Here is a 21,178-nt window from a genome sequence, read left to right on the forward strand (position 1 = left end):
TGTTATCGATAAGTCATGCATCCCTGCTTAAGGCTGAGCTATGAAATTTCCACCACTGAATAAACAAAAAAAATGGTTCTCGCAATTGTAAGTTTCCATCTAGCAATTCAGATTTTTTTTTTTCTCAGATTAATGAGATAGGAACTCAAATTTTTGAGATATAAAGTCAGAATTGTGATATAAACTAGCAATTCTGACTTTTTTCTCATAATTTCTTGATATAAACTCACAATTGCGAGTTATAAAGTCAAAATTATGAGATAAAAACTTGCAAATCTGACTTTTGCCATATTGCCCAGCCCTAAGTGGCTTTCTTACTGAAAAGTGTCCAACTCCCAAAGTGTTTATATTTCTCTATGGTAGCGTGCCTGGCCTTGTGTGTTCTGAGGTCATCATTGGTAAAAGGACAGCGCTGCCCTGTGAGTTTATATCACGCTATTTATAGTTTATATTTCACAGTCTCGAGTTTATTTCTCACAGGTCTAAGAAAAACGTCCCAATAGCAGGTTTGTATCACGCAATTCTGAGAAAAGTCACCACAATAAAAAATTTATTCAGTGGCCGTAGGGCTGGCTATTTATTTTTTTATTTATTATATATATATATATATATATATATATATATATATATATATATTTATTTCCTGATTTTATCGATTAATTCAAATGTATATGTTTTGCCACAATTTTATTTTTTAGAAATCAAAAAAATCTGTTTGTTTTTTTTCAGTTGAAATATTGCCGAACATTAAAAATTACACCGATCCAGCCACGTCGGCGCATGTAATTAACTGCTCACGTGTGACGCGCTCATATCACTAGGTGCCATTTACACAGAACGCGCTTTTGTGTTGACAAAGAGTTGTGTTGATAAAGATGTGATGTGGGCAATGGAATAGGAAAAACATACAAGAAGATGGGAGTGAACTACTTTTAACTTGACCGCCACATTTTTAGAATGCCCTTTCATGCATGAGCACAACAATCAAACGCGCCCATGTTTGCATAGAAAAAGAACACTGGAAAAGTAGTTCAATCAAATAAAAAAAAACCTGTGAAGAACTGCTACTGTATGTCTGATATTTCGTGTTTGCATCATGGTGACAGGCTTAAAGCTGCTGTTCGTTGTTTTTACAAAAGATTTATAGTTAATAATATTCTACTGGTGTTATACCTTCAGTCATTTTTTTTTTAAAGCATTTTCTATATATTATTTCTGAAAATATAGAAAAAAGTGTATAAGATGTAGTTGAAGCTCATGCATCTTTTGTGCAAAGATATTTAACAATTAATTTAACATTTACATCCTGTTGAAAACTTTGTGGTGCACTTGGACGAGAATTTTCTTTAACTTGAGGGTTAATAAATAAGAAGTTACTTGAATCATGTTGTAGTCACATTTTCAAGTTGACTAGTTAAAAATAGTACAAAATCGAGAATCGGTCAAACCTTCTGGAAAAAGTCAAGCTTTACATATTTTTTGCCATATTGCCCAGCCCTAAGTGGCTTTCTTACTCAAAAGTGTCCAACTCCCAAAGTGTTTATATTTCTCTATGGTAGCGTGCCTGGCCTCGTTTGTTCTGAGGTCATCATTGGTAAAAGGACAGCGCTGCCCCACCTCGCCCTGCAGTCAACAGCTGTTCCTCCCAGGCCGGACCAGTCCTTGTTAGATTACTGATTAGCCCGTCCCAGCACATCACATCCTGCTTAACCAACTGTGTCAAAACAAAGTCACAACTTCCCCTAAGCATCCCCACTTTGTTCCTCCAGCTGGAAGCTCCACAAACGCATCCTCACAGAGCTGCAATCATAGCCCAATCTGTTAATTGCAGTCATTTCCTCTCTCTGTGGACCCAACTCCCCTAAACTCCCTAGACACCAATTAAAGCTGCTAATTTGAAGGGCTTATGAATTGCCATCCCAGAGTGAGATGGCTATGGATGCATCTGTAGTGGGCTCACGCTGAATCTCTTATTATGATCTGTAAGAATGTGAATCCTGTGCTTTGCACTGCTTTTAACTTACAAAAAAGTACCAAATTAAGTATTATTTTACCAAAGCAGGAGGGATCATACAAAATGCATGTTATTTTCTTATTTAGTACTGACCTAAGATATTTCACATAAGACATTTGCATTTAGTCAACAGGACAAAATAATAGATGAATTTATAAAAATGACTTTGTTCAGAAGTTTACATACACTTGATTCTTAATACTGTGTTGTTACCTGAATGATCCACAGCTGTTTTTTTTAAAGTAATAGTTGTTCATGAGTCCCTTGTTTGTCCTGAACAGTTAAACTGCCTGCTGTTTCTTCGGAAAAATCCTTCAGGTTCCACAAATTCATAGGTTTTTCAACATTTTTGTGTATTTGAACCCTTTCTAATAATGACGGTATGATTTTTTTTATTTTTAGATTCATCTTTTCACACTGAGGACAACTGAGGGACTCAGTCAGATATGCAGCTATTACAGAAGGTTCAAACGCTCACTAATGATCCAGAATGAAACACGATGCGTTAAGAGCCGGGGGGTGAGAACTACTTAATGAAAAAAAAAAAAAAAAAGATATTTAGGCAAAATAGGAAAAATGCGTACATCTTCATTCTGTTCAAAAGTTTTCACCCCCCGGCTCTTAATGCATGGTTTTTCATTCTGGAGCATCAGTGAGCGTTTGAACCTTCTGTAATAGTTGCATATGAGTCCCTCAGTTGTCCTCAGTGTGAAAAGTTGGATCTAAAAATCTCACTGATGCTTCAGAATGAAAAACTATGCATTAAAAGCCGGGGGGGTGAAAACTTTTGAACAGAATGAAGATGTGCACATTTTTCCTATTTTGCCTGAATATCTTTTTTTTTTCCATTAAGTACTTTTCATCTCCCGGCTCTTAATGCATTGTGTTTCCTTCTGGATCATCAGTGAGCGTTTGAACCTTCTGTAATAGTTGCATATGAGTCTCTCAGTTGTCCTCCGTGTGAAAAGATGGATCTCAAAATCATACAGTCATTGCTGGAAAGGGTTCAGTTACACAAAATGCTGTTTATTTTTGTCATACAACTCACTGCTGTATGATGTAGCCTATAGGCTTAGCGGAAGTGCTTAACAGAAACCAAACTTTTTTTTTTTTAAGCGCTGCCGTTCGTTTGTGGTAACGGTGGTGAAACATTTGCTCTCTCTCACGGTTTCATATGGGCTATTTATATAACACTAGACAAGCCTTCAATCAGGGGTATACGGGCAGTTTCTGCACCACACCTCCTCGCTCTTTTCTCTCTCTGTCCATTACATACACACTACATCACGCACACTTTCCCTGTGCTGACTCTAATGTTCTTCCACATGAATTGTCATCCTGCTGTGGCCACGCCCCTGCCTCTGAGCTCAGACATTGTTATTGGACGGGCTGTTTGTGTTTAAGGGTTGTTGTGGAGACCAGGTGGTTGGGCGCTGTGTAGGTTGGCTCACGAGAGGCCAGGAGGGCGACGCTCCGCAGCCTTCGCGGCTGAGCGACACAAAGCATCTTCTGTTCTCTTCTGCGATCTGTTTGTGTGTTTGTGTGTCAGGGTGTGCGCACACCTGGCAGGCACTGTGGGAATTTGGCATTGGGACGTATATGAAACTAATGAAAGTCCAATGTAATGAAAAGACTCATTTGAGTGAAAGATCCCTGTATAATCAGCCAATTCATGTTTCTAAACTGTGGACGTTTGAGTGTCTGCTTAATAGTGATGTAATCTAATTCTTTTAATGTACATTGAATGTAGGGTTGGGAATCAATAGCCCTCTTATACAAAACCAGTTCCATTATACCAAACAAGGACAATTGACTTTTTTTATTGAGCGCCATTGGTGAAAGAAATTGTTTTTGCTGAGCTTACAGTATGTCTTGAATTTGATGGAAACAATGAGTGTTTTAGAGTAAAACAAAGGCAATAAAAATATATTTTATTGTGTTGTTTTAGCTTGTTTCACACAACCATCAAACATACTTGGACCAGTGTAGGGCAATTAGTGAACAAATGACTCTTACAAGTGGTTCTCATTAACGAGTCTCATAATGAATCAGTCTCAAACTATAAGTTTTCAGTTTGAATCACCTAACAGCTCATTCACACAGTGAATCTCAGAGAGTTTTACTAAACTAAACAGATTTTTTTTTTTTGGTCACCAAAATCTGTGTGTGAACTCGAGGCTTAAATAAGTGTAATTATTGACTGTTTGTGTTTAATATTCTATTTGTGTAGTTAGGCGAAAATATTGTGCAGTGTAAAATTGTGATAGACCATCAACATCCGTGTTTTACTTCTGCATCAACTGATGCTTCCCTGTTGCCTTACTTCATTACACTTCTGCTTTCTTCATATATCTGCAGTATGCTCTGAACTACTTTTATAATGTGGTTTGTCATGAGCAAACACCAGAGAAGTAATGTTGTCCCATTTGTGTTCAAACAATCAAAGTGGCTCATAAAGTGTTTGTGAATCACTCAACAGTATGAACCATGTTTGCAATCCAAAAATAATGGGGTGTGTGTGTGTGTGTGTGTGTAACGTTACTGACACTATTTAGTGTTGGATTATAGGGATAGTTCACCCAAAAATGAAAATTCTGTCATTAATTATTCACCCTCATTTAATTTCAAACCTGTTAGACCTTCGTTAATCTTCCGAACACAAATTAAGATATTTTTGATGAAATCCAAGAGGTCTTTGACTGCATAGGCAGCAATAACGCAACTGACACGTTCAAGGCCCAGGAAGGTAGTTAGGACATTGTTAAAATAGTCCATGTGACATCAGTGGTTCAATTGTAATGTTACAAAGCTACGAAAATACTTGTTGTGTGCAAAGAAAACAAAAATAATGACTGTATTCAACAATTTCTTCTCTTCAGGACAGTACCACGATACATGCGTGTGCATGTTTTTTGGTTTTCTTCGCGCACTTGTAGCTTCAGAAAATTACGGTTGAACCACTGATGTCACATGGACTATTTTAATGATGACCTTTCTGGGCCTTGAACGTGTCAGTTGCATTGCTGTCTATGCAGGGTCAGAAAGCTCTCTGATTTCATAAAAAATACCTTAATTTGTGTTCCGAAGATGAACGACATGAAGGTGAGTAATTAATGACAGAATATTTTTGGGTGAACTATCTCTTTAAAATCTATTATAAATCATACATAAAATTACAAACTGCAACATTTAAATGAATAGTTTATTCAGAAATGATATCAAGCCTTATTCAATACATGTCTGTTTCACATACGGTTGTGGTCAAAAGTTTACATGCACTTTGCAGAATCTGCAAAATGTTAATTATTTAGCAAAATAAAAGGGATCATACAAAATGCATGCTTTTTCATTTATTTAATGCTGACCTGAGTAATTTCACATAAAAGATGTTTACGACAACATATGATATGATAGTCAGATGATAGTCGACAACAGAAAATAATAGTTGAGAGTCGGGGGGTGAAAACTTTTTGAATTTGAAGATCAGGGTGAATGTAACTTATTTTGTCTTCTGGGAAACATGTAAGTATCTGTAGCTTCTGAAGGGCAGTACTAAATAATAAAAAAAAATGATATTTGGAAAATTTGACTTTTTTCATCTTAATGCATTGCTTTTCCTTCTGAAGCATCAGTGAACATTTGAACCTTTTGCAATAGTTGCATATGAGTCCCTCAGTTGTCCTAAGTGTGAAAAGACGAATCTCAAAGTCATACAGTCATTGTTGGAAAGGGTTCAAATACACAAAAATGCTGAAAAACCAAAGAATTTGTGGAACCTGAAGGGTTTTTCTGAAGAACAGCTGACAGTTTAACTGTTCAGGACAAACAATGGACTCATGAACAACTATCACAAATCAAAAAATAACAGCTGTGGATCATTCAGGTAACAACACAGTATTAAGAATCAAGTGTATGTGAACTTTTGAACAGGGTCATTTTCATTCAACTTTTACTTTCACTTGTCGACTATATGTAAACATCTTTTATGTGAAATATCTTATTGAGGTCATTACTAACTACAAAAATAGCATGCATTTTGTATAATACTTCTTATCATTTTGCAGATTCTGCAAGGTTTATGTAAACTTTTGACCTCAACTGTATTTAATTAAAGAGCTACAGTATAAAGGTAGATTTTACTAACCGAATGTTTGACTTCACATGACTTGGAATTTAGTAGACAAGACATATGGGCCAGTTTTATTGTGCTTTTTGCGCATTTAAAGATTCTTCAGAAATGTACTTTTTAACGTTCCACAGAAGAATTTAAGTCAGGGGTTTTGCAGCAACATCAGGGTAAACAAATAGTGTTTTTGGTGAACTGTTTCTAGTATGAAAAGGTTGTTTGGTTGAGGAGAGTTGAGTTTCTTGACAAAGTGGTGTTTTAAAAGCAAGGGGCGGTTCAGTTTTCTTCGTGTTGGCGGTGATTAGCGGTCCCAGGCATTCCCTCGTCTGAAACCTCATCCTGGACAGGTGGTATGACCTCTCCTTCAGCTGAAGACATTCCAGGCAGGACTGCAGGGGTTAGGATTACCCTTCATCAGACACATGGAAGGCCGGTCTGGGCCTCAGTGGGTGTCTGTGATCATAGAGATGTACATTAGGCCCGTCCCTGTCAGTGTCGCACATATGTTTCTCACAGATGTTTGATCTGGTTGTGACATATCTGCGTGCCAAGATGCTGTTGAAAACATCATGATGTGTGAACTGTGGTGTACCACACATGCTGGTGCAACACTGACTTGACTTATCTGTTTTACCTTTTTATTCTCACACAGAGTCAACACATGCCTTATTGCTTAAATGTTGCCTCAAATGTTGTCTCACAAAAATGATGATATCACATCATCATCCTGTATCACAGATGGAGCTTGAATCTAACACGTGAACGCTCACTTCCTGCTAGTCTGTTTGAACCTTTGCTGACCTCTTGGGTGAGTGCTATTTGTGGGCTCCAGTTCCATTACGGGGTCACAAACTGGCAGCTTTTTGGATCAGCTGCAGCCACCCTGAAGTAATTGTTTTCAAGCTGTGCTGCTGCACAAACAAACATATGGGAGCACACAGGACTATGTCTAGGACACCCACATGGTTACAGTCTTATTACTCCCTTTCTGGAGCCCAGGTGTCTCTCTACACACCACGGCTCACTGCTGTTAAAAGAATTGCCCTCACAGCTCAGTGTGTATCTCCAAAAATCTCTTTTTTTGTTTTGTTTTTCTTTTTTGTTTTGTAGTCGTAGGAATAGGTCACAGGGGTTGACTAGTTACAGCTAAACTAGTAACAGTTAATTTTTTTATATCATTATTATATTGTTATCATTAATACATTTTTAAAATGTAAAAAATTTGTATCTATAATTTAGTCATTAATTATTAAATACATTCATGATTTAAATGTTATATGTAATGTTTTAAAACTGAATGTTTCTTAGCTGTTTTGTACTGTCCATAGTACAAAATAATGATAATATAATAATAATAATAATAATAATATAAAATAAAATATTATACAAAATAATAATAATAATAATAAATGTAGTCATTTATTTCTTATTATTCGTACCATTTTTTACTTTCCATATATTAATTAATTTAATTAATGTTAATTAAAGTTAATGATTTAATTTCATTATTTAATTTAATAATGTATTTATTATTATTCTTGTTTGTGGTGCTTTGTAGTTTGCTTTATTTTATTTTTTAATTTATTTTTTATTTAATTTTATTGGTGGTGTATTGTACTTTCAGTATATTATTATTATTATTATTATTATTATTATTATTATTATTAATAATAATAATAATAATAAGAAGAAGAAATGTCGTAATTTATTATTATTTTTGTTTGTGGTGTTTTGTACTTTTCATATATTAATATTTTTAATTTAATTTAAAAATGTATTTATTCTATTATTCTTTGTTTATTATTATTACTAATATGATAATAATATTAATAATAATACATGTAGTAATTATCATTATTCTTGTTGGTGGTGTTTTTTTTTTACTTCCCATATATTTATATTTCTAATTTAATTTTAAATAATCTTTATTTATTATTCTGTTATTCTTTATTTATCATTATTATTTGCCATATATTAATAATTTATATTATTATATATTATTTTAATAATAATATTAATAATAATCATATTAATGATAATAATAATAATAATAATAATAATAATGTTAATGTTAATGTTAATAATACTTAGAATAATAATAGTGTTATTTATTGAAGTTATTTGTATCTTCTTCTTTTTTGTCTCTAAAAGTGTCTTTGAATTACTTTTAAGCACCACTGCTACAGCCATGCACATTTATACAGACATTTTTGGCTGTTGCACCACGTCTCACACCTTTTTTTTCCCATCCCAGACGTTGCATTTTTAATATGGTGCATCAAGTTAAAAGTTGAAAACTTTTCAAAACAAGTCTTGAGACCTTTATTCTTTTGTGCTGCTTCTAGCTGCTACAATACACCTCCCCTAAGAAGCTTGTCTAATTGGGGTCAGGTAAACCTAAACCAGCCTTATTTTACAGGGCTACCTTAATACAGATTAGTCGACTAGTCTTTCAGACAGCTCACAAGTTATTTTGAAAATATATCGTTTTGCACATCTCTATTAAAAGGGAAGGCTTCATTTGTGTTTATCGGTCGTGTTTCCCCACAGAGGTCACCTGATCTAGCCTTTAGTTCTGTGGTTGCATTTCCCTTCCAGAGAAATGAGTGTTTGTTCTTTCTGGTACACTGTTCATGTCTTTCTTATGAAATACTATGGCAATACATTTATTTATAGAGAGATATACTGACTTTTGTGCATTTTTTTTTTTATGTATCTTGACATTTTAACCGATGATTGGTATCTGTTAGTAGCTGCCGTTCCCCTCACAGAGCATGTTGGGTAACATCCTTTGCGTGTACTCTGTCATTGCTGACGCTGCACTTCGATCTAGAGGATATTTGGAGTGAAAGATGAGTTAGGCTGAGGATGATGGACACGCTGAACTCAGCAGAAATAACAATTTTGTTAAAAATGAGTTTTTGCAGAGGTTATGTAAAAGGACTTTTTCAAGGACTCTGTCAGGACAGATGTAATTTGCACGCTAGATTTCAGATGACATATTCACACTTTGCTAAATGTTCCCATGCCCGATCACCTCAGGGAGGGGGCTTTATATACTGCTGCTATATTTATCAGGAGTTCACAGTAATTAGGTTTCTGAGCAAGTGTTAAATGTTTTGCCTTCTCAGTGGACTAGCGACTCTCTAGTATATTTTGCTGTTACTTTGTCCATCCACATAGAGAAATAGTTTTAATTTAAAAGAATGATTTAGACCTTGCATAACTAGAAAAAAAAATCTATAAAGAAAAGGCACATGGACAATTTAATTAATTTACATGACTTAATATAACTTGAGATAAACTCGCTTTTCTGACTTTTTTTCTCAGAACTGCATGCAATGAATTTGACTAGATGCTGCATTAGTGGAGAAAGGACAGCAGTATACTTTTGCCCGTTTGGTGATCAAATAAAGTCTTGTAGACCGCCACTTGAATTGATCGCGCGCGTCCAGTGTGTGTGACACCGGATAGCTGTGAGTTCTTCTAGATGTAGCGCTGCACTTTTGCCCGTTGTGTGACTAACATATTTTTATGTTTTGATTAGATAACCACAAATATTCTAGAGTCAAAGCAGGCGAATTGTGAAAGTACACAATATCCATATGTATGCGATTTCAATACTGTGGGCACTTTTTTTTTTTTTTTTTTAAAAACTATGGGTTGATTAATCAGCCAGTCGGCCAGTGTGGTCCAACCTAGTTATCGGTAAAATCCAATATCGGTCGACCTCTATTATGTGTTTCTTAATTTTTTTTTTTTTTTAATTTTTTTCTTAGAATTGCATGATATAAACTAACAATTCTGACTTGCATGATTTAAATGTTTCTGACATTTTTTTTTTTTTCTCTTGAATTGCATAACATAAACTCAAATTTCTGCCAGAATTACGTGATATAAACTCTCATTTCTGACTTTTTCCAAAATTGCGTGATATAAACTCACATTTCTGACTTTTTTCCTTAGAATTGTATGATATAAATTCACATTTAATTTTTTTTTTTTTTTCCAGAATTGTGATATAAACTCAAATTTCTGACTTTTTCCCAAAATTGATATAAACTCACAATTTTGACTTTGTTCCTTAGAATTACATGATATAAACTCGCATTTTTTCTGAATTACATATAAACACAGGTTTATGACTTTTTTCACCTGAATTGTATGATATAAACTCGCAATTCAGAATTTTTTTTCCTAAAATTACATGATATGAACTCAGTTGTGAAAACTAAAGTCGCAGTTTGGAGAATTATTTTATTATTTTACTCAAAATTGCTAGACATGAACTAGCGATTCTCAGAAAAAAGTCAGAATTCGCAATTGCGAGTTATAAAGTCAGAATTGTGAAATATAAACATATCAGTTTTTTTTGCCCCTCAGAATTGGAGTTTATAACTCACAATTGATTTTATATTTCAAAATTGCAAGATTTACACTTTAAAAAAAAAGTTTTTTTTTTTTTTTATTTTTTTATTTGGTGCGCAATTACCTTTTTTTATTCAGTGAGGAAACAGGCTTCCATACTTTAACCCTGTTTAAAAAAAAAAAAGTAAAATAGAAGTAAAATTATAAATTTTTTTTCATTTTTAGTTGTTGGAAAACCTACAAATAATAGTACATTTTGTAAAAATATAAATTCCCAGGCTTTGAAAGTTCATTAAAAAAGACATATAAAAATAAATTTATTTTACTTATGCTCAGGAAGCTGAATTCTCACTAAGCTACAATTGAAGTCTCTTTTGCATATTGTATACAAATAAATATATTTCTTTAAAATCTATTTGTACCCCAAATGCAATTGCAACAACTTCTATTAAATTACTGTACAGACACCTGTGGTTTACAGGCAAACTGGTATGTTGCATTTTACAGAGAATTAGTTTAACCCAGGTTTTCTTAAGGTTTTAAATAGTTGTCATTCTTCTGCATAACATGCCTGCACATTAAGTGAAATAAATGAATCAGCAATGTATAGCCTTCCTTATGCAATCAAGACTAATTGAGTGAGATGTAAATGAGAATTCTCAGCTCTGAAAACACTATTGAGTTCTTTCCAGTGGCGAGAATAAAGGCCTTTGAGAGGCTTTTCCATCTGCTGGTTTTGAGAGATCTGAGATCCTCAATGTTCGCTGGCCTTTCACTCTCCCCAGAGAGAAGCCGTGATTTGCACATAGCTGGTACGAACAGGCGCAGGTGAAGCCTGAATGCCGAGGCAGTGAATCTGTACGGGATGCAATTAAAATTCCTGAAATAAATCTCCTTCGCTGCCGCATTGACAGTCAGCGGATGATGCCGGCTGATGAGGTTTAAATAACACTGATACACAGTGATTTAAAATAGACAAGTATTTTGGAAATTCAGATGCTGGTGGCACACAATTTACACGTTTGTAATGCAAATATTGGTGTTATTGAGCAGGGTTATTTTCGAATCTCTCGTGCCTGGAGAGTCTCAATACGCGTAGATAATTATGGAAGATATTGTGTTCCATCAGATGGAGTTGTCAACTGCTTTCCCAACAGCTTCACACGTTTCTTAATGGCATATGAGATCTCTGGAGAAGTCGCTTTATCTCACCCGTCCATATGTTATATGCCACCACTGTGCCGCTGAGCGCGAGCTGTCGTCTCGAACAGACAGGCTTTAGATTGGACGGGATCCTCCACTCCCACACATTTCACCTCCATCTTTCCGCGGCCGCCTTGAGTGGAGCGCTGCCAGTCTCCCTCGTTTGCCTTCCAGCACTTATCCAAACACCCATTAAAGCATGTCTGTTTACACAGTTGTATGCTTGTTTGCAGAGCAGTAAATAGAAGAACTGTTTGCGTCGTTGTCCGTGTTGAGCTTGATCTCTCCCAGCCTCTTTTGTTCACACCTAGGGATGGGCGGTATTATCAGTAGTCACATTATATTTATGATGATCACTGTCTGGTGATGTAACATTAAGTAACATTGCAAATGCCATTCAAGGGATAATTCAACCAAAAGTTCTATTTATGTAATCATTTAATCAACCTCATGTCATTCATGAGTCATTCAAGTTTTTCCATGGACAAATAAAGATGATCAGTGGCAGTTTGTCTAAGCTGATTTTTCCCTAAAATGTAAGTGGATAGGAAGTCAACTTAATCTTACTAACATTTCTGAGTTAAGATTTAATAGCAAACACTACATTAAACGAGTTGGCAACTTTGATTCATTTCTAAATCAAATAAAAAAACAAACAAAGATAATTTCTTGAATTTTTATGCATTAACTTTCTTTTTATTTTATTTTACTCACCAGTAATATTAAATATTATTTACTATTGTGTGTGTGTGTGTGTGTGTGTATGTATATGTATATATATATATATATATATATATATATATATAGAATAAAATGGAGAGTTTAGCATTTATCTGAAATAGAAAATTTTTGTAACAAACTATTGCATTACTATTGTAAATCAAACTATTGCATCCTTGCTAAATAAAAAATAAAAAAGAAGAGAAGAATTTTTACTCATAGTGCAAGTTAAAAAAAAATGCTGGTTGTGCATATAAATTAAAATGATTAAATATGATTAGCTTTATTTTTAGCTCTTTTTTTTAACCTTTTTATGATATGAATTTTAAATCTACTATAGCAACTTGCTCTATATGACTGAAATTGTTTCTCTGATTTAAAAAAGAAAAAATACCAGAAAAAGACATAAATTTAAATCAAACATCACCAAATCTATGAAAATATTGAGCTTTTGCTTTTAGCAATTTCTGTTACTGACACTTTTACATTCTTGCAACTACTGCATTCTTCATGAATAAAATAATTAAAAAAAAAGTTAAAAAAATGCTGTTTGTGCATATAAATTACAATTATTAAATGGAATTTGCTGTTTTTTAATCTTTATACAATAAACATTTTAACTCTACTATAGCAACTTGCTCTATATGACTGAAATGGTTTCTCTGATTAAAAAAAAAAAAAAAAAAAGCAGAAAAAGCAGAAAAAATACATTGATTTATATCGAATATCACCAAAATATGAAATATTGACCATTTATTTTATCCATTTTACTATTGCTGACACTTTTGATCAAACTATTGCATCCTTGCTAAATAAAAGAATAAAAATACAAATTTGGAATCATAGTGTAAAAAAAAAAAAAAAAAAAAAAACCTGATGGTGCATAATTTGCTTTATTTTTAACTCAGTTTTTTTACCTTTTTAAAATAAACATTTTACATTTAAAATCTACCATAGCAACTTGCTCTGTGCGACTGAAATGATTTCTCTGATTAAAAAAAAACAAAAAGAAAAGAAAATGCATAGATTTATATTAAATATTATCAAAGCTATGAAAATATTGACCATTTATTTTATCCATTTCGCTCTGCTCTATTACTGATACTTTTGATCAAACTTTTGCATTCTTGCTGAAAAAAAATTGAATCATGATGTAAGTAAAAAAAAAAATGCTGTTGGTGCATATAAATTAAAATTATTAAATATAATTTGCTTAATTTTTAGCACTTTTAAAAAAAATCTTTTTACAATAAAGATTTTAATCTACTATAGCAACTTGCTTTATATAACTGAAATGGTTTCTCTGATTTAAAAGAAAAAAAAGCCAGAAAAAAATACATTGATTTATATCAAATATCATAAAAATTATGAATATATTTTCCATTTATTTTATCCATTTCAAGACGCTCCATTGCTGACACTTTTGATCAAACTATTGCATCCTTGCTGAATAAAAGAACAAAAAAAGAATAAAAATTGAGTCATGGTGTAAGTAAAAAAAAAAAAAAAAAAAGGTGTTGGTGCATATAAATTAAAATTAAGTATAATTTGCTTTAGTTTTAATACTTTAAAAAAAAATCCTTTTACTATAAACAATTTCATATACTATAGCTACTTCCTCTATACGACTGAAATGGTTTCTCTGATTTAATAAAACATATATCAGATATCATCAAAATAGGGCTGTCAAACAAGTAATCGCAATTAACCGCATACAAAATAAATTTTGAGTTTGCCTAATATACATGTGTGTACTGTGTGTAATTATGTATATATAAATACAAACATTCATGTATATATTTAAGAAATATTTACAAGTATATGTACTTACTATAATTTTATATAATTTATATTATATATAAATAAAACTATTTTGTAACTAACTAACCTATTTATCTTAAATGTATACATTAATTTGTGTTTATTTATATATACATAATTACACACACACATATTAGGCAAACTCAAACTTCTTAGTATGCGATTAATCGTAATTAATAGTGATTACTCACGATTAATCGTTTGAAAGAACTACATCAAAACTGTAAAAATATTGATCATTCTTTTATCCACTTCTCCAAACTCTATTCGCATCAACTTCTGTATTTTTCCTAGGTCTCTATTTTGGTCAGACGTCTCTTTCTCAATCTTTGTATCAGTTCTCTGTCTGCTTTATCTCCAGATCTCACGCTGTTCAAAGAGCTAGTGTTTTTTCTTTCTCCCTTGTGCATTTTCGTCATAGCATTGCTTTAGGCTGATAGCTTGTGTGGAAAATAGTCGTGGGCAAGACGACTGCGTTCAACAAACTGAGCAGGGATGCAGCAGTTACACCCGTCCTCTTGAGACACATTGCGTCACTTTCTGTTGCGTCTGTGTGGTGTTAATTTAGTCATGCGGCCTGGGAAAACTGAAGCGCGGCCACTTTTGCCCCAGTTGGCTGATCCGGAGTGACATCAGGGCGGTCTGACCTCTGACCTTGAGTCCTGACGTGTTCTTTCTGTGTCTCGATCTGGTCAACCATACAGCAGAACTGTCAGCCAGAACTGATTGATGAAGCTTAGGGAAGGTCTAAATGATCAATTAATAGACAAGGAGGACCGCCAGGCTTTTTGACAGAAAAGTTTTCTGAAGGGTGCTTCCACTCGTTGATGTGACCGTTTCCAAAATGCACTGGTGACCTAGAATGCATCTAATCACCCTGTTCTTGCTTTTAAAAAGCAGATGTTTCCCCTAACAGGGTTTGTTTGTTTGCTCTGAGAGAGGTGCAAAGAATTATGAGCTTCCTGTTGTCATTTTTCCCCCCCACTGAGATTGAATCTTGTACAAGTGGTTGCTTAAGCACATGTGCGACATTGTAAACTAGTATAGCACTGCCCTCTACAGGCAGCAGTGTGCAGTACAGTTCAATTGCAGATCTTAAAAGGTGAAATCAGTTTACGTAATGCACTTTCTTAGTCACAATCTCATTTTCTCTTTCAGCCTCTCCTAGCCACCCACCATAGTCTGCTTTTCGCAATCCAGTAAATTCCGGATAAACTCTTATTTAAAATAATACTATTTTGCATATTTCTTCTTGTTGAATATCCTGTTTTACTCAAAACATAAGTGGCGTAGTAAAAGTGTTTGGTCAATAAGGTTTAAAAGAATACATTCATAATTTAGTTCAATAAGAGTATATTAAATTTATTAAAACTGACATTAATGATATAATGAAAAAATCCATTTCAAGTAAATGCTGTTGTTTGTGATTTTTCTTTTCATCAAAAAAATCGTGAAAAAACTGATTGTTTGCACAAACATTTTAGGCAACACAACTGTTTTACATTTAAAGGCACAATATGTATTATTTTTTTATTTAAATATTCAAAAAACACTAGTGTTATATATTTTGCTGACATTATTCTAAATGTTCCAAGAATGTTAAATCCAGAGAAATAATTATGTACATATTAGTACAAACATATACATCTCACAACAGTTATGGAAAAAAAAAAATGTAAAAAAAGGTACAAAACAAAAAACAAAAACAAAAACATCTGCATTTACATAGGTAAAGAAAATATTAGATATATGCCAGGGATTAATATAATAATAATAATAATAATAATAATAATAATAATAATAATAATAATAATAAAACATTTAATTAACCAAATTAAAGTGACGTAGTGCTTCATAAGTCATTTAAGTTTTTCTGTTTGTAATATTGTGCAGTATAATAGTAGTATAATTTTTTTTTTTTTTTTTTGGCTAGAAATAAGCAATTTTAACTAATGTCCCATCTGCCAATGACATCATACACCCTTGTTATACACAGAGTAGCTTTATAACAAAACTTTCAACACACTCAAATGTACAGTTGAAGTCAAAAGTTTACATACACTTTGCAGAATCTGCAAAATGTTAATTATTTTACCAAAATAAGAGGGATCATACAAAATGCATGTTATGTTTTTTTTTAGTACTGACCTGAATAAGATATTTCACAAAAAAAGATGTAGCTGAATTTATAAAAGTGACCCCGTTCAGAAGTTACAAACGCTTGATTCTTAATACTGTGTTGTTACCTGAATGATCTGCAGCTGTTTTTTTTGTTTAGTGATAGTTGTTCATGAGTCCCTTGTTTGTCCTGAACAGTTCCCACAAAATCCCACAAATTCTGTGGTTTTTACAGCATTTTTTGTGTATTTGAACCATTTCCAACAATGACAACTGAGGGTTTTAAATGCAACTATTACAGAAGGTTTAAACGCTCACTGATGCTCCAGAAGGAAAAAATGATGCATTAAGAGCTGGGGGGTGAAAACTTTTGAATTTGAAGATCAGGGTACATTTAACTTATTTTGTCTTCTGAGAAACATGTAAGTATCTTCTGTCGCTTCTGAAAGGTAGTACTAAATGAAAAAATTATGATATTTAGGCAAAATAAGGCAAATGTACACAGTCTGTTCAAAAGTTTTTACCCCCGGCTCTTAATGCATCATGTTTCCTTGCTGTAATAGTTGCATATGAGCCCTCAGTTGTCCTCAGTGTGAAAAGATGGATCTCAAAATCATGCGGTCATTGTTGGAAAGGGTTCAAATACACAAAAATACTAGAAAACCGAAGAATTTGTCTGAAAACTCCCATGATTCCACACTCCATCGTGGCGTCATCAAACTATGCCTTTGTTTCTTTGCTTGTTTTGAATATGCACCCTCTAGTGGTGAAAACTACATACTGTAGTTGATTTATACTTGTATACTTGATTTGTTTTTGTTTAACTGACAGATATGTGAGTGATTGCAGCATGTATGTATTACCCAATCAGAAGTGTTGAAGCTGTTGCACTAGCTGTTTGTCCTAACAATGAAGGACTGTTGTGGAGACTGTTATTTTTACAAATCCATTTGATGATGCTAGTGATGCAGAAATCGCTCACAGCAGCGTTTAATGAGTCCAGCGTGACTCATTTTCTTGTGAGCAGCATCATTGTCCAGAGTCTATTTTTGTGATGTGAACTGGTGATTAAATGAAGAGAAGAGAATCTGTGCCTCTCTGAGGGCCCTTGTCTATTTCTGCAAGATGTGAGGGAATATGTAGCCGCGTATTTTGGAAGTCTCATTAAAATCGTTACTCCAGTCCAAGTTTTAGTGTGAAGACAATCACTGCTGTCATGAAGAGAGCCTGCTTTTGTGGTGGTCCTTTTCTGTGGCAACCCATTCTAAGGTGTTTTTTCTGTCCTATGTGCACAGATGTGAAGGGGCCGCCCAGCCACCGCTTCTCCTGCGGACAGTCGCCGTTCACGGAGCCCTGCGTTTGGGAGAGGAAGTACTGCATCCTGACCGATAGTCAGCTCATCCTGCTCAACAAGGAGGAAGAGGTAAGAGCGCTCCTTCCCTATGCTTTATCCCCTCATTCTTCTCTCTTCCTCTCCCTCAGAATGAAGAGCGAAGTACAGTTAAAAGAAGATGCTTGTGCTTTGTCGCTTGCGGATGTAATTTGGATTTGGATGGGATTCGTTTTCCAGACATTTGAGTTACAATTATTACGTTTGTGATTCGAATGAAATCACAACGTAAATTTACCTGATTTCCTTAAAGGGATAGTCCACTCAAAATTGAAAATTGTAATCATTTACTCACCCTCACCAACATAAAAGATATTTTGAAGATAGTGGGTATAAACAGTTGATGGTCAAAAATTCAAAAAAATTATGGAAGTCAAAGGGGACCAAAAACTGTTTGTTTACCAACATTCTTCAAAACATCATCTTTTGTGTTTAGAAGAAGAATGAAATTCATGCAGGTTCAGAACATCTTGAGGGTGAATAAATGACTGAATTTTCATTTTTTGGTTTAACTGTCTCTTTAAGGAAGATTAGTCCCATCTAAATTGGTCTTGATTGTTAAAGAGCCTCATTTTTCAGTTTAATGATTTTTCTTTTCTTTAATGAGTTCCAGCACATTACTCTTGTTGTGCGGGCCAACCGATTTCACCTTGAGGTTATGAAAGGGAATAATCAATTTACTTAGTGTATTGAAATAGTTTCTGATTGACAGATTGCTTTCAGATACATTTAAACGGTTAGTTAATTAGTAGCACTGTCAGGAAAAGGGGCTTTCTGGCCCGCTGTTAGAATGTATACCCCTGTGACCTCCACCCACTGACCTCTGACCTCTGACTTGTTCCCAGGTGCCATCTGAGATCCATGAAAGCCCCACAGCATCCTCATCAAAGGGTCGCAGCCTGAGAAGGACAGTCAGTGTGCCCTCTGAAGGACAGTTCCCAGAGTATCCACCAGAGGGAACCTCCATGTTAGGTAAGGTTTATGTGGTGCTTCTGTTATGATAGCAAAACTGCTGTTTATGCTCTCTGTCAGGCAGAATAACAACAGGAATATTCAAGATGCTTCCTCGTGGAATATTTGAATATATTGGAGAATTTTGATAGGGTTATCAGAAAACATTAGTGATGTTTATACACTACCAGTCAAAAGACTTTTAATGTTTTTTTTAAAGAAGACTTTTCTGCTCACCAATCCTGCATTTATTTGATTTAAAGTATAGTATAGGTTTTCTGTTTGAATATATTTTAGAAAATGAATGATAGAAATGATACTTTTATTTAGCATGGATGCTTTAAATTGGTCAGAAGTGATAGTGAAAGTGATTCTTCTGAACTTGAACTTCTGACAAAGTTTTTTGATCAGAAAATCAGAATATTAGAATGATTTCTGAAGGATCATGTGACTGGAGTAATGATACTAAAAATTCAGCTTTGAAATCACAGGAATAAATTACATTTAAAAATATATTCAAATAGAAAACAGCTATTGTAAATAGTAAAAACATTTCAAAATTTTACTGTTTTTGCTGTACTTTGGAGCAGATAAATGCAGGCTTGGTGAGCAGTCTTCTTTAAAAAACATTAAAAATCTTACTGTTGACTGGTAGTGTAAGTGTTGTTTGTTTGTTGTTCTCATTTCCACCTATTTTTACATTTAAGATTACCTAACACTAAAATTTTATTTTTAATTTAACGTTAATAATATTTAATAACAGTTATAATAACAGTTCAAAGTCATTTTAAACAAATAAAGATTTTCATGTTTTATTTATTTATTTATTTATTTTTAATTAAAAACATTACTGTAGCATTAAAAAAAATCAAGTGTAATTTTTACATTTTATAAAACAAAATAATTTTGAATTTTATATCATCCATGTATCAGTTATCGGACACATAAGATCAAAATAATTATCAGCTTAAGCTATTAATTTAATAATAGCATTAAATGTAATTTTTAAGCAAATAAAGTGTCTTTCAGGTTTTCGGTCAATATTGTGATGACAATATTCACTGTACCATTAAAAAATATTTTTAATGTACAAAAATAGTAAAAAAAAAAAATAAATAATAATATCAGATATCTTAAGCTGTAAGCTATAATTTTATTGGTTTAATTTGTATTCTAAATATATTTGTTTTTAGTTATCCTCAGCCTCAGTCAAATGTTTTTAACCACTAGAAACTTTTTTGCATTCTCTTAAAAATAATTTTGATCATCCTTATCCACAAATCACCAACAATTAGAAATGCCATTGTTCAAAAGATGTGTAAACGCTGATACAAACCGTAACAGGACCCCTAGTTACTTCTGGCAGAAGCTTTTTTGCTCGGTCTATAGGATTTCAAAGATGAAGCTTATACTGTGGGATCAAATGCCACTCTTTTTGCATTTACTGTAGCTTTAAGATGTTGTTAAGCAGCCATGCTCACATTGCAGCTTATAGCATACGAATTTGTGCGCTAGCAAGCAGAGCATGAGGTGAATCATGAACGAAAATCACGTCAGTAGGTGCATTTCTAACACCAGAATCCATTGCCACAAGCACGGAGGATCAGGATAACAAAGCAGTGGATTTAACCACAACACCGCAGGCTGGGCTTGGAGAAAAACACCAGATTGGGGGCGAAAAATATGCATGCTAAAAACTGCAAAATATTTCACAAAACAAAGATCAGTTGTGCAGCAGTATCAAATGCATAATTATTTGCATGCATACAAACCGCCCTCTTTGTTTCAATATGTGACAAACAAAATAAGATATTCTGAAGAATGTTTTTGTTTATATGATGATAGTCAATGGGGTCCAAAACAACATTTGGACATTTTTCAAAAGTCTTATTTTGTGTTCAAAAGAAAGTTTTTAATGGCAAGAGATTAAATAAATGATGACAAAATGTTCATTTTTGGCTAAACTATCCCTTTAATCTGAACTGACTCAGATGGACGCTCCCTATCCCGAATTTTCAAAGTTCAAGATGTTCTGAAAGCAGGTTAATCATCTGATTCACCTCACATCCGCACCTTTTTCTCATAATGATTCGTTATGTTTGAGTAACTTTGGTACGTTTTGGTATGTTTGATCCCGCGACCTCCGTAGCCCGGGCAAGCTTGTGCGAGGAGGAGTATGGAGGAATGTAATTTTGTGAAACAAGACTCACTGTTGTTACTGTGTTCGTTTTCTCTCTCTTTCTCTCTGGGACAGTGTTTTGTTCCCTCCCAGGCCTAGGGGGGCAATAACTGAAGCTGCCCTCTCACTGGTCTCGCATTCAGCGCCAGTACGTGCGGGGGTGCGGACACTGACCCGGTGGGCCGGTTGCTAAAGGCAGCGGTCAGAGAAATGCACAAATCTCTGTGACTAAGAGAGTCATTCATTCTCCAGACCCTCCTAAGCTGCACCGCCACGGATTCAGAGAGC

General features: G+C 33.9%; 1 protein-coding gene across 3 annotated transcripts in view; it reads left to right on the forward strand.

The window, feature by feature from the left end:
* The window catches only part of rasal2 (RAS protein activator like 2), a 103,197-nt gene that overhangs the window by 33,632 nt on the left and 48,387 nt on the right, over positions 1-21,178 (forward strand). For all 3 annotated transcript variants that reach the window (XM_051130640.1, XM_051130622.1, XM_051130631.1), the window contains exons 2-3: positions 17,666-17,793; positions 18,606-18,732. In XM_051130640.1, coding sequence (XP_050986597.1) covers positions 17,666-17,793; positions 18,606-18,732 — 255 coding nt within the window. The remainder of the gene's footprint in view (positions 1-17,665; positions 17,794-18,605; positions 18,733-21,178) is intronic.

The sequence above is a fragment of the Labeo rohita genome, chromosome 2 (assembly GCF_022985175.1).
Source record: "Labeo rohita strain BAU-BD-2019 chromosome 2, IGBB_LRoh.1.0, whole genome shotgun sequence".
NCBI classification, from domain to species: domain Eukaryota; kingdom Metazoa; phylum Chordata; class Actinopteri; order Cypriniformes; family Cyprinidae; genus Labeo; species Labeo rohita.